The 14,712-nt window shown below is 41.9% G+C and overlaps 1 protein-coding gene across 5 annotated transcripts in view; it reads left to right on the top strand.

Moving 5' to 3' along the window:
* Positions 1-14,712, top strand: part of ppp1r9a (protein phosphatase 1, regulatory subunit 9A) — a 231,650-nt gene extending 216,938 nt beyond the window's left edge. For all 5 annotated transcript variants that reach the window (XM_073054199.1, XM_073054197.1, XM_073054200.1 and 2 more), the window contains one exon: positions 8,828-14,712. In XM_073054199.1, the coding sequence (XP_072910300.1) occupies positions 8,828-9,037 (210 nt within the window). In that variant the 3' untranslated portion in view covers positions 9,038-14,712. The remainder of the gene's footprint in view (positions 1-8,827) is intronic.

Raw genomic sequence — 14,712 nt, 5'->3', positions numbered from 1 at the left:
AGCTTCCACTATGGCCTGGGCTTCTTTCTCCACCGCGGAGTGCCGAATTTCAGGGCCTTAAAGGGTACGAGAGAAGAATGCTACTGGCCTGCCTGCCTGCCTGATTGAGGGTAGCAGCCAGCGCAAAGTCGGAGGCATCACTCTCTACTTGGAAGGGAATGGTCTCATCCACCACATGCATCGTTGCTTTGGCAATGTCCCCCTTAATGCGGCTGAAGGCCGCGCAGGCCTCGGCAGAGAGGGGAAATGTGGTGGACTTGACCAGGGGGCGGGCCTTGTCTGCATAATGAGGGACCCATTGGGCGTAATAGGAAAAGAAGCCCAGGCACCGTCTGAGGGCTCGGAGGGTGGTGGGGAGTTCTAACAGGGGGCGCATACAGTCAGGATCAGGGCCAATGACCCCGTTCTCCACGACATACCCAAGGATAGCGAGTCGGGTGGTTCCGAACACACACTTGTCCCTGTTATAAGTAAGGTTCAGGGCTTTGGCCACTTGGAAAAATCGTTGGAGGTTGGTGTTGTGATCCGGCCAGTCGTGACCACAGATGGTGATGTTGTCCAGATATGGAAATGTGGCCTTCAGTTGGCACTGGTCCACCATCCGGTCCACTTCCCTCTGGAAGACAGAGACACCATTCGTGACACTGAAGGGGATGCGCAGGAAGTGATAGAGCCTGCCGCCCACCTCAAAAGCGGTGTAGGGGCGGTCCTCTGGGCGGATGGGGAGCTGGTGGTAAGCGGATTTCAGATCTATTGTCGAGTACACATTGTACTGAGCTATCTGGTTGACCATATCCGCGATGCGGATTAGGGGGTACGCGTCAAGCTGCGTGAACCTATTGATGGTCTGGCTATAGTCTACGACCACCCTACTTTTCTGCCCGGTCCGAACAACAAGCACCTGGGCCCTCCAAGGACTTGTGCTTGGCTCAATGATCCTTTCCCTGAGTAGCTGCTGCACCTCCGACTGAATGAAGGCCCTGTCCCCCGCGCTGTACCTCCTGCTTTTAGTTGCCACAGGTTGACAGTCGGGGGTCAGGTTGGCGAACAGCGGTGGGGGAGGGATCTTGAGGGTGGAGAGGCTGCAACTGGTGTCAGTAGCGCAGCTGTCGGCATGGTGATGGGTGGGATGTGCGGGTCGGTGTGTGTATGTGTGGTCAGTAGCGGGGTATATGACGAAGTCCCACAAAACTGAGGATTCCTGACAGTGAGTGGTGGGAGGGGCCCATCATATGCCATTGTCACACTTCTTAGGTGGCTCTGGAAGTTCAGCCCCAATAGCACAGGCGCACACAGTTGAGGCATAACCAGTAGCGCAAAGTCCCGATATTCTGTGCCCTGCACCATCAATGTCCCTACACAACCCCCCCCGGATGTCTGTGGAATGCGACCCAGAAGCCATGGTGACCCTCTGGCTTACCGGCTGTGTCACGAGTCCGCAGCATTGCACCGTGTCCGGGTGAATAAAACTCAGTGCTGCCTGTGTCAAACAGGCAGCTAGTCCTGTGCCCCTCCACCAGAATGTCCATCATTGACCTTGCAAGCTGGTGTGGGGTGCTTTGGTCGAGGGTCACGGAAGCCAGAGTTGAATCGCCGTCTTGGTGCCTGGTAAGCACCCGTGGGTCGGAGGCAGGGCGAGGTTGCGCCGACAAAGATGGCCGCCCCCATGCCTCGCACGAGGTGGGCAGGCAAGATGGCGGCCCCCATGCCTCACACGCGGCGCTGCTCGACCCCGCTCGTGGCTCAGACTTACAGACCTTGGCGAAATGGCCCTTCTTTCCGCAGCTGGAGCAGGTAGCTTCTCGGGCCAGGCAGCGTTTTCGGGGGTGCTTTTTGAGTCCACAGAAGTAACACTGCGCGGACTTGCGACTGGCAGCAGCTGTGGTCGGTTTCAGGAAGTTCGTGGACTCGCGAGTGGCAGCAGCCGAGGTCGATTCGCTGGCGGGTGGCAGGGTCTGCAGCGTCCACGGAACCGGCGGGGGATCGCACGGCTGGACAGCGTCAGCGTTGTGCAGAGCAGCCTCCAGCGTGTCAGCCATCTCGATCGCCGAGCGTAAGGTAAGATCGGCGTTTTCCAGCAGCCACTGGCGCAAGTACACTGACCTGATCCCCGTAACGAAGGCGTCTCGTACCAGGAGCTCCGCATGCTGTTCCACCGTCAGTCCCTTGCAGTCGCAGGCCCACATGAGTGTCTGTAGGGCCCGGACAAACTCCGCGCTCGTCTCTCCGGTCCACTGCCACCGCGTCGCTAAGCGATGTCTTGCGTAGACCGGGTTCACTGGCCGCAGGTACTGTCTTTTGGGGGCGTCCAGTGCCCCTTGGTAGGTCGGCAAGTCCCTGATAAGAGAGAATACTTACGGACTGACCCTGTAAAGGAGGATTTTGTGCATGATAGCGGGCTCAGTCACGCGAATCTCTTCCAAGTATGATTGGAAGCATGCAAGCCAGAGTTCAAAGGCAAGAGCTGCTTCTGAGTCTTGAGGATCCATGTCTAATTTTTCCGGATGTAAAATACTTTCCATGTTTTAAAATTTCCAGCCAATAAAATTGATGCACCATCAATAACTCTCGGAGACGTGAGTTAAGGTAGGCTTGTATTGGCTGGAAGAAAGCACAAGCAGCAAGTGACCACCACACAACATCCTGGAGACTGAGGAAGGAGCAGCGCCTCCAATCGCCTTTATACCGGGGTCTGTGGGAGGAGCCACAGGAGCAGTCAGTGGGGGGGGCGTGTCCAGACAGGTATATGTAGTTCACCACAGATGGCAGATGGAGTTTAATGCTAATAAGTGTGAGGTGCTACATTTTGGTAGGAATAATCCAAATAGGACATACATGGTAAATGGTAGGGCATTGAAGAATCCAGTAGGACAGAGTGATCTAGGAATAATGGTGCATAGTTCCCTGAAGGTGGAGTCTCATGTGGATAGGGTGGTGAAGAAAGCTTTTGGTATGCTGGCCTTTATAAATCAGAGTATTGAGCATTGAGTTGGGATGTAATGTTAAAATTGTACAAGGCATTGGTAGGGCCGAATTTGGAATATTGTGTACAGTTCTGGTCACCGAATTATAGGAAAGATGTCAACAAAATAGAGAGAGTACAGAGAAGATTTACTAGAATGTTACCTGGGTTTCAGCACCTAAGTTACAGGGAAAGGTTGAACAAGTTAGGTCTTTATTCTTTGGAGCGTAGAAGGTTGAAGGGGGACTTGATAGAGGTATTTAAAATTATGAGGGGGATAGATAGAGTTGACGTGGATAGGCTTTTTCCATTGAGAGTAGGGGAGATTCAAACAAGAGGATATGAGTTGAGAGTTAGGGGACAAAAGTTTAAGGGTAACATGAGGGGGAATTTCTTCACTCAGAGAGTGGTAACTGTGTGGAACGATCTTCCAGTGGAAGTGGTAGAGGCAGGTTCGGTATTGTCATTTAAAGTAAAATTGGATAGGTATATGGATAGGAAAGGAATGAAGGGTTATGGGCTGAGCGCGGGCCAGTGGGACTAGGTGAGAGTAAGCGTTCGGCACGGACTAGAAGGGCTGAGATGGCCTGTTTCCATGCTGTAATTGTTATATGGTTATAATTAAATTACAGGATAAGGATTCATTTTGTTTTTCCTTAGTTGTTGCACTAATTTGGACTTGATTGTCCAAATATGCTAGAATGTTTCTGCTGTTTCTAAGATCGGAAGCCAAGCTATGATTGATAAATTGTCAATACTTATTTAATACTGTATATATTTTAAAAGTTATGGTGCCAGCCAATCTGTTCCAAAATAGTTACAACACTAACATCTACATGGCAACGGAAAATTGTATACGTGATTGTCCTGATGCAAGGTCTCGGCCATAAAACGTCAACTATTTATTTCTCTCAATAGATGTTGCCTTGCCTGCTGAGTTCCTCTAGCACTTCGTGTGTGTTGCTCTGGATTTACAGCATCTGCATTATCTCCTGCATTTATGATTGTACAGGTGATACCCTTCTCAGAAAAATCAGGAAAATTGCATTCTTAGTGATTACCAAACTATATCAGGCTACCCTTAACAATCAAAACATAATGGAAGGCATTATCAACAGTTTTATTAAGCAAATTTGTTTACCAATATTCTATTTTTATTTTGGGTTCTGCTCTCACTACAACCTTGGTCCAAATATGGTCAAATGAGCTGAATTCCAGAAATAGGCTAACTTACCATCAAGGAAGCATCAAAAAACCCTATAAAATCATGATGTCAGGAGAACATGTTCCAGTGGCTGGAGTAAACAAAGAAATCAGGACAACAGAAGCAAGAAATAGCCACCTAGCCCTTGAAGCCAACCTCACCATTCAGAGTGAACTAATGATTTACCCCAGCCTTATCTCCTCTGTGCCAGATCCCAATAGCACTCAGTTCATCAAGCTTTTAAAAATTTAATCCACCTCCACTTCCAATCCTTATATTAAGCTATGGGTCCTCAGTTCACTCTGATAGACAATTTCAAAGATTCGTTACCATCTGTAAGTAAGTATTTCAATGAATTTCAATGTATGGCAAGTAGCTAATGTTTTTCCATTATTCAAGAAGGGAACCAGAGAAAATTCTGTAAAAAAAAAAGACTGATGAGGCTCACATCAGTGATAGGGAAGATACTGGGGAAAATTCTTAGGTTTAGGATTTGTGAGCATTTAGAAAATTATGGCCTAATTAGGGAGACCCAGCATGGCAAGTCATGTCTTACTAACTTGATTGAGGTTTTTGAAAAGTTGACAGGGAAGACTGATGAAAGTAGAGCTGTGGACATTGATGCATGTATTTTTGGTAAGATGTTTGATGAGGTCCCTCATGGGAGGCTCATCCAGAAGATTAAGATGTATGGAATTCATAGTGAATTGGCAACTTGGATTCAAAACTGGCTTGCTCATAGAGGGCAGTGGTCAAAAAGACTTATTCTGGCTGGAGAACTTTGATAGATGGCATTCCACAGAGATTTATACTAGGACCTCTGCTGTTTATGATGTATATAAATGAGCTTGATGAAAATGTAGATGAGTGGGTTAGTAAGTTTGCAGATGATACAAAGATTGGTGGTGTTGTGGATGGCGTAGAAGATTAACAAAGAATACAGCAAATTACAGATCAATTGCAGATCTGGTGGAGAAATGATGGAGTTTAACCTGATAAATGTGAAGTAATGCACTTTGGTAGGTCAAATTAAAGAGACAGTCTTGCCTTAACAGTGTTGATGAGCAGAGGAGTCTTGAGATCCATGTTCACAGCTCCCTGAAACAGAGGTTGGTAGGTTTGTTAAGAAGGCATATGGCATGCTTGCCTTTATTAGTCGAGGCATTAAGTTCAAAAGTCTGTGATGCAGCTTTATAAAACTTTAATTAGGCCACATATGGAGTATTGCATATAGTTTTGGTCACCCCATTATAGGAAGGATGTCAAGCTTTGGAGAGGTTGCAGTAGAGGTTTACCAGGATGCTACCTGGATTAGACAACATTTGCTATAATGAGACTGAGGGGAAATCTCATAAAAGTTTACAAGATTATGAGAGGCGTAGATAGAGTAGACAGACAGTATCTTTTTCCCCCACAAGGTTGAAATGTCTAATGCCAGAGGGGCATGCATTTGAGGTGAGAGGGAGCAAGTTTAAAGGAGATGTGAGGGACAAATTTTTTTTACATAGAGAGTGGTTGGTGCCTGGTGGTGGTAGAGGCAGATACATTAGGGACTTTTAAGAGACATTTAGATAGGCAGGTAAATGTGAGGGAAATGGAAGGATATGGACATTGTGTGGAAAGAAGGCCATTTGAATACTAGTTTAATTTGTTTGGCACAATATTGTGGACTAAAGGATTTGTCCCTGTGTTGTTTTCTATGTCCTATCTTCATTTTATATGACTGACCCCTAATCTTGAAACTGCCGTGAATAAACTTGTGTCTCCTGACATGTCTCCTTGGGAACTTTCATGTTTTCATAAGTTCACCTGGTCGTCTAAACACCAAGGATACAAACTTAATCTGTTTAGCCTCTCTTGATGGGGAAACCCTCTTGCCACAGGAATTATCCCAGTGAATCTATTTTGGACTGCCTCCAATACTGCTATATATTTTCTTTGGTCAGGAGGACAAAACTGTGCACAATTCTCCAGACCTATTGTATATGCATTGTTACTGATTTACCTTGTTCTACATCAATGTTTTGTTTAATGATTTGATCAGTATGAACAACACCCAAGATATTCTTTTCACTGTATCTTGTTACATGTGACAATAATAAGCCAATACTATCATGCTGTACATTTTAATAAAGTTTGTATATTTTCAAATTCCAACACATTTGCAATAAAGTCTGATTAGAGAGAGTCGTGAAGGCTTAGCACAGATGGAATTGGGTGGTGGGGGGGTAGTTGGGGAGAATAGAGATGGTATTGTCTGAGGAGAAGGGAGGGTTGGAGTGTTCAGAGATGATGGGCTGGGAGTGAGGACCCAAGAGCTGATGGTGCAACCTGAGAGACAAGAACCTGTGGGACCTGACATGGACATGTCAGTCCAAGGCCTCCTCTTCTACCTCGATGAGGCCACACTCAGGGTGAAGGAACAACACCTTGTACTCTGTCTGGGTAGCCTCTAATCTGATGGCACAAACTCAATTTCTCTAACTTCTGGTGATTTCCCCCAGCCCCTTCTACATTCCCCATTCTTGTTTCCCTCTCTCATCTCATCTCATCACCAGCCCAACACCTCCCTCTGATATTCCTCCTCCTTCCCTTTCTTCCATGATCTTCTATCCTCTCCTATCAGATTCCCCCTTCTCCAGCCCTTTATCTCTTTCACCAGTCTACTTCCCAGCTCTTTATTCACCCCGTCCCCCTCTACTGGTATCACCTATCACCTACCACCTTGTTCGTCTACCTCCCCTCCCCCAACTTACTTACTCTTACTTCTCCCTTTGCCTTTCCAATCCTGATGTGAAAATGTCCAAAATGTCGACTGTTTACTCTTTTCCATAGTTGCTGCCTGGCCTGCTGAGTTCCTCCAGCATTTTGTGTGTGTGTTTTGGATTTCCAGTATCTGCAGAGTTGTTCATGTTTTATGGCTCTAAAAACCTTAGTCCAGTGCTCTCAAGTGCCCTGCACAGGCCGAAAGAACTCATTACACCCCCGACACAAAAGAACTTCAGCATTATAAAACAGGGATAAAAGGTGCTTGAATCAGCACTGGTTCCCTCCAAATATATTACCAAAATCACAGAACATATGACATAATGCAGCTGTGAGCGTACCTTCAACACAAACCACATCAGTTCAAGAAGGCTGTTCACCACCACAAGTGGTGTAATTGTAGTTAGGAATGGTCAATGTGTGCCAACAGAATTGCAGTCTATAACTGAAGGGCAGATTTTGCATGAAATTAAAGACCAATAACTTTCATGAAGCTAATCCTGATTGTTATCAGCGAAAGGTGCAAAAGCCAGCATCTGTGATGGTATGGGGGTGCATCAGTGCCCACGGCATGGGTGAGTTGCATGTATGTGAAGGTATCATTGACTCTGAGGCGTATATTAGGATTTCAGAGAGACATAAGTTGCCATCAAGGCGACGTCTCTTCCTGGGACGTCCATGCTTATTTCAGCAGGACAATGCCAGACCACAATCTGCACGGGCTACAACAGTGTTGCTTTGTAGACGCAGAGTGCGTGTGCTTGACTGGCCTGCTGCCAGTCCAGATCTATCTCCTATTGAAAATGTATGGCGCATCATGAAGAGGAGAATCAGACAACGGAGACCACGGACTGTTGAGCAGCTGAAGTCTTATATCAAGCAAGAATGGACAAAATTTCCAATTGCAAATCTACTACAATTAGTATCCTCAGTTCCAAAACGATTAAAAAGTGTTATTGAAAGGAAAGGTGATGTAACACAATGGTAAACATGCCTCTGTCTCAACTTTTGTTGAGTGTGTTGCAGCCATCAAATTCTAAATTTGTGTATATTTACAAAATACAATTAAGTTGGTCAGTAAAACTATTGAAAATCTTTTCTTTGTACTTTTGTCAGTTAAATAAAGGTTCACGTGAATCAACATATCACAGATTTTTGTTTTTATTGCATTTTGGAAAATATCCCAACTTTTCTGGAAATGGGATTTGTAATTATTATTATTATAATACTTTCTTATGAGGAAAGGCTCAAATCTAGGCTGCTCAGTTAATCTAATTATCAGTTTGAACTTTTAAAGAGTGGAGTGAAAGCAGAAAATGCTGACTACATACAGTAGATCAAATGTACACAGAGGAGGTACAAGTGAATATATTGTGGGGTGCTGGTCCTTTTTTAGAAATGCAGGTGAACAGCATTTCAAAATAAGTAATCACACAGGAGTGTAATTGACTTTTATTTTCTCAACAGATTTGAGTGTCCGTACAAGGTGCCAGCTATGATAACCTGATAAATTTAGGCAGATCTACTGTTCATCAGCACTTTTAGAGCACGGGAATGTGCAGAACGGGTTTTCTTCCAAGTCTGCTCCGGATAGCACTGATTCAGTGCCCTAACACGGAAGCTCTTCTCTCTAAATTGAGAAAGCTTACCCCGACTCATATTAGCAAGTGGCAAGAGTTGCAATTTTTAGCATTCTTGATATTCTTTCTGATTCATTAAAATCCAATTTTGTGGCATTTCTCAGTTTTAACACAGGGCTCCTTTTCAAAATACTCCATCTTTTGTTTTCACAGGTGTGCAGGACGATTTTTATGCTTAGATGTGAAGGAGAATGTTTAATCCAAATTATTGTTTACCTTGCATTAACTGTCATTCCAAATATTGTTTCTCTGCAGGCATTAGGTATTAATGTTTCTCGAGATCGGGCCATTATCAAAAAGAAGCTAAAGGAGTTGAAGTCATCAGTTGAGAAAGCACGTAAAGCACAACAGAAATTAGAGAAACAAAGGGAAAAACAGAGAAAAAAGGAACAGGAGCAGCTTCTGAAAAAGAATAAGAAAACAAGCAAGTCATTATTTCTAGCAGCAGAACCTGACACTGAATAAGAAGTTCATCATTAAAAAGACTGAAAGGGTTTTAATAGTTTCCTAGGCACTTTATATCCTGTGCACAGACTTGAGGAGTGTATATAATTTCATTTTACAAACACCTCAGAATTATGTCAGAATCATCTTATGGTGGTCATCACAAAAGAACCTGAACATTTTATTTTAGTTTTGTGTATGTTTTTCTTTACATACACTGGCTCCTGTGGAAGACTTGCATAACTTCTCTGATAACCTTGCATTAAAATCATACTGCACAAAACCTAAACAACTGTCAAAACAACTTGTGGAGAAGTGATCAGCTTTTAAAAAAAGTTAAATGGGATAGAAATTTGGTTTTATGTTATCTCAGAACTTTCACGCTAGAAAACTAAAATACAATATATCAACGTTACATAAAAGGAGAGGGCCCAAAATAAGCAATGTCTGCAGTCTGCATATTGCACTGATATTCATTGAACTTAAACTTCTGAGTAGAAAACTGTCAAGTTATGTTTCCTGAAATATGAGGATATAACTGTTTGTAAAGGCGTATTCCTGTTTTACTCCATCAATTGGCAAAATTTAAAAATGAATTTTACTATTAAAATATTATTGCACACTGCATTTTTCTTTTTATTTCAAAGATTTATTGAACTGTAAATAGCAGTTTCAATATTTCATTTAAAGTTTATCTAAATAATAGATGTTCTGAAACATTTCCAAAGACTTAAATTTGCAATAAATTAGTTGAGACAATGATATTTAAGTAATGGTCTTTATATTGTTACAGATGTAATACTGAATGGCAAATGATATAAACTACTTTATTGGGATTTTATTTTCATAGGATCTAAAGCATGTTTTGGTGTCGAAACTGGGAACAGTTGGTTAAGCAAACAGCAGTTTTAAAAAAATCTGATATGGTTATTCTACTTTACAGTATTTTTTATTCCACAGTAAATGGTAAAGTTAGTTATTTGTCAATTCAACAAAGATAGCACATTAGAACTGTGGGTTTTCATTGTTAAAGGTAGGTACAAGTAGTTATTATCTATATTGATGGTTCTGCATAACTGTAAGCTTCTGGCTTTAATGATTTGGAACATATCCCACTTGATGAGAATTCAAAGTCATCATATGCCATATTTAGTTCAGTTAAACTGTTGATACCTCATTTGGATATTAATCTCCCTACCACTTAAAATAAGTAATACATTTCCTTAACATCAATATTTTGTATGTGAGCGTATATTGTGTATTGCGGCGTATTCTTTCTTGTGATTTGAGGGATAATCAAGGCTTTGCTGAAGTGATTTTATATAAAGCATTACTACTTTGAAGCTCAAAAAACAGTTCAGAACATGACATATGTATTTAAAACCTAATTTGGAAGCCAATTTGTATTTGTTTTGAAGCTGTTTAAAACAGAAACACAGAACATCATTAATGAGTAGGTTAAAATGTGTCATTTCCATGTCTTCCCCGTCAATAGTCTGTGTATTTTGTTTATGATAGCAGCAGTCAGTAATTAGAGCCAATAGTTAATATTTAATTTAAGTCTACAAAGCATCAAAACATTAAACGTGTTTTATATGAAATTCTGATTAAGTGTCATTACACACTTTCACCATCACTGTTTTCAATTCCTTTTTACTACTTTGAAAGTATTTTATGGCTGCAAATTCTTGGTTCTCACTTATTTAAAATTAAGCAGCAAACAAGTTTGGGCATTTAATTAAACCAATTCAACAAAGTGGTTGAGTGCTATTTTCCCAGTATCAGAGAAGATTACTATAGTTTAGTTCAACACTGTTGGGAGTAATACCAAATTAATCTTGTTCCAGAGATGTGTTAGTAAAACCTAATTGCCAACAAAGTCATTAGTATTTTTACTTCTACCATTTGAACTAAACAAAACTGCTTCGGTCCAAATGCAAATGTGTCTGCTGCATTGTTCAGACAAGTGGTTTGATGCTTATCTGCCCTCACCCCTTTCTCTCACTACTGTAGCAGGGCTAGGGTTCCCCTTGTCCTTACCTACCACCCCCTTACCCTCCTTATCCAGCACATAATTCAAGGTAACTTCTGCCAATCTACAACGGGATTCTACCATTTCTCCCTCACCCACCCCCCAACATCCCCATTCTCCACTTTTGACAGGGATCGCTCTGCATGCCTCACTTGTCCATTCATCCTTCCCCATTGATCTCACTCCTGGCACTCATCCTTATGTGGGACAAGTGTACATCTGTCCCTACACCACCTCCCTCACCACCATTCAGGGGCCCAAACAGTACTTTCAGGTAAGATGGTGCTTCACCTATGCCTCTGTCAGGGTCATTCATGTACCTAGTGCAGCCTCCTCCATATCTTCATGACCCAATGCAGATTAGGGTGCGGCTTTGTAGAGCACTTCACTCCATCCACCACAAAATGTAGGATTTCCTGCTTCCATTTCAATTTCCCTCCCATTCCCAGTCTGACATGTTGGTCCATGGCCTCCTGTACTGCTACAATACGGCCACAACCAGGTTGGTTGGAGCAATACCTTATATTCTGTCTAGGTAAACGCCAACCTGATAGCACAATCATCAATTTCTCTAAGTTCCAGTAATTTTTCTCCCTCCCCATTCTCTCTTTTCCATTCCCAATTCTATTTCTTCTCTAACCCCTTCTTTTTGATTGCCTCTGTCTGGATCCCCTTTTCCTTCCCTTTCTACCATAGTCCCCTGTCCTCTCCTATTAGATTCCTTCTTTAGCCCCTTACCTCTTCCATCTATCACCTCCCAGCTTCAAACTTCATCCTCCTCCCCCACCCACTTTCTCCCTCAGCTGGTTTCACCATTGCCTGCCCACTTGTACTGCCCATCCACCCCAACACCTTATTCTGGCTTCTGCCCCCTTCCAGTGCTGATGAAGGGTCTCGGCCCAGAACATTGATTGTTTATTTCCTTCCATAGATGCTGCCTGACCTGCTGAGTTCTTCCATCCTTTTGTGTGTGTGACTCAAGATTCTGTAGAATCTGTAAAAGCCTGACGTGGACTGGGAGATCACTTCACCGAGCACCTATGCTCTGTCAGCTAGAAAAAGTGGGATCTCCCAGTGGCCACCCATTTAATTCCTCTTCCCATTCCTATTCCAACATGTCAGTTCATAGCCACCTCTAATGTCACCATCAGGCCATACTCAGGTTGGAGGAACATCACCTTATATTACGCTGGGGTAGACTCCAACCTGATGGCATGAACATTGATATCTTGAACTTCTGGAAATGGCCTCTCCCTTTCACTATTCCCCATCGCCTCTTCTCTCTCTCACTTAGTCTCCTTGCCTGCCCATTGCCTCCATCTGGTGCTCCTCCCTCCCCCCTTTTATTTCTTCCATGGCCTTCTGTTCTCTCCTATTAGATTCCCCTTTTTCCAGCCTTTTAGCTCTTTCACCAATCAACTTCCCATCTCATTGTTTTACCCCTCCCCTTCCCAGTTTCACCTATCACCTTGTGCTTCTCCCTCCCCTCCCCCCACATTTTAACTCTACTCCTCATCTTTTTTTCTCCAGTGCTGCTGAAGGGTCTTGGTCGGAAATGTCAACTGTACTCTTTTCCATAGATATTGCCTGGCCTGCTGAGTTCCTCCAGCATTTTGTGTGTTGCTTGGATTTCCAGCATCTGCAGATTCTTTCTTATCTGTAGAATCTGTTGTGTTTATAGTTTAATGTCATGTTTTCTTTACATCTCTGCCCACTGATGCATATGATTTGCCCTGTTACGTTTTTGGTCTTTATTTTAAACAGTACAGTAGCGGCATGGTAATGTAGTGGTTAGTACAATACATTACAGTACCAGTGACTCTACAGGTGCTCCGATTTCCTCCCAGTCCAAAGAACTGGTTGGTAGGTTAATTGGTCATTGTAAATTGCCCCGTGATTAGACTAGGGTTACATCAGGAGTTGCTGGGCAGCGCAGCTTAATGGGGCATAAGGGGCTTATATTTCCATAAATAAGTTCCTATTTCTTATAAAAATGTCTGTTTTAATGATGACCCTTTCTTGGCTTCCTTGCAGTGTCTTAACAGGACAAGTAATTTCTCTCCTCTCACCCACTCCTCTGAAAAATATTAAGCTTGTGAAGAAAAGTAATGCTAAAAGTGATTTTTCACATGAAGTTCTGCAATGAATTCTGCATGTCTTTTATCACCCAATCTCCCATTTAGAATATTATTGAGCAGAGCAGTAATATTCAAATCAGCAATGTTTTACTGTCAATTTCCTCTTGCCTTTTTGCAGTAATTAGCAGTTTTTTTTCCATCTCATTTGTTGCAATATGCTATTTATGCTATATTTTTCAATATGTAACTACTGTAAGTATATTAAATCTTTAAATTTAATGCCTCAATTATTTTAGGTTACTTGATTTTATAAAAGTCTTGAATCACTTGCTCTGTTATATGCTGAATAATTATCACTAACATGAAAACTGCAAAAACATTTCTAATTGCTGAGGTTATAGTTACAATTCTGTAATTAACTAAATCAGTTGGTCTAGTATATATTGTTCCTTTTGGGGATATCTTGTGAGTGTAGATAGTTTTGTTTTCCAGTTAAATGCTGTGAAGCGAGGGAGTAAAACTGAAAACTAACTTTACAAACAATAAATGCCCAAAATAATGAAAGAAATCTAGCAAGCTTACAAAATATAGTGATCCATAATAGGAAATCCTGTACAGAAGGGAGTGTTTTTATATATATATATATATATATATTTATATATATATGTAAAACAAACTATAAAAGGATGTTATATTGGTGTTCTTTCAATTCTTGTGTTACTGTTAATTGATTTTGAAGTAATATGGTTACATGTAGCTGAAGGAGGACTGGGGCAGCTAACAAAGAAGTGCACTGAGGTTGTTGAAATTGTTTTTTATTTGTAAGATAAGTTCCAAAAGATGGAGGAATTTAATTTGAATATAATGTGTACAAATGGCATGGCCTGATGTCTGATTTGAAGAGCTGTTCAATGTTCCTCTTCCTGCATGATAATGAAAACAGTGCCATGCCTGAATTTAGTCTTCTGTGCCCTGTGATGTATTACATTCTTATGTTTACAAACTTAATGTTTTATTTTAATGTTAATGACAGATAATAACTAGTATTTTTGTTGATTTTAAATGCCTGTGAAACTTATTTGGATAAATGTAAATAAACATCTTGCCAATGAATAAGCACTGTTATCAGACAACATGCATTAAACAAGTGAAAAGTCTTAAGTGAAACAACAGGTTAAAGAAAATACTCTTGCAAGTGTATGCTCAGTACTGAATTATCCCTTTTTCAGTAACCAAGACTGTAAGAGCCATGTATCTATTTTCGGTCATATGGTTGGGATGTGGTGGAAGCAAATGAGTACAGTTACCTCTCATTTTGTTAATTGTTTAGTTTAATCTAGTAGAGAGGGGATGAGCCATGTAGAATTATATTTTTTTGACCGCTATTAGAACACTAATTTAATTTGACTGCTTAGTTGTGCTAATTGGGATGCTAACTAGATCGCTTTTAGTACGCTTAAATTTGTTAGTTCAACTGCTAACTTAGTTACTTCTCTAGTTTGAATACTTATCGCTAATTTAGTTTTGTTAGTTTTTTTATCGCTACAATTCATCTTTGGTGGTTTTGCAATAAAGGATCAAATGTA

Source organism: Hemitrygon akajei, chromosome 8, assembly GCF_048418815.1.
Source record: "Hemitrygon akajei chromosome 8, sHemAka1.3, whole genome shotgun sequence".
In the NCBI taxonomy this organism is placed as follows: domain Eukaryota; kingdom Metazoa; phylum Chordata; class Chondrichthyes; order Myliobatiformes; family Dasyatidae; genus Hemitrygon; species Hemitrygon akajei.
Note: the sequence above shows the minus strand (reverse complement) of the source record. Positions and strands in the feature narration are given on the sequence as shown.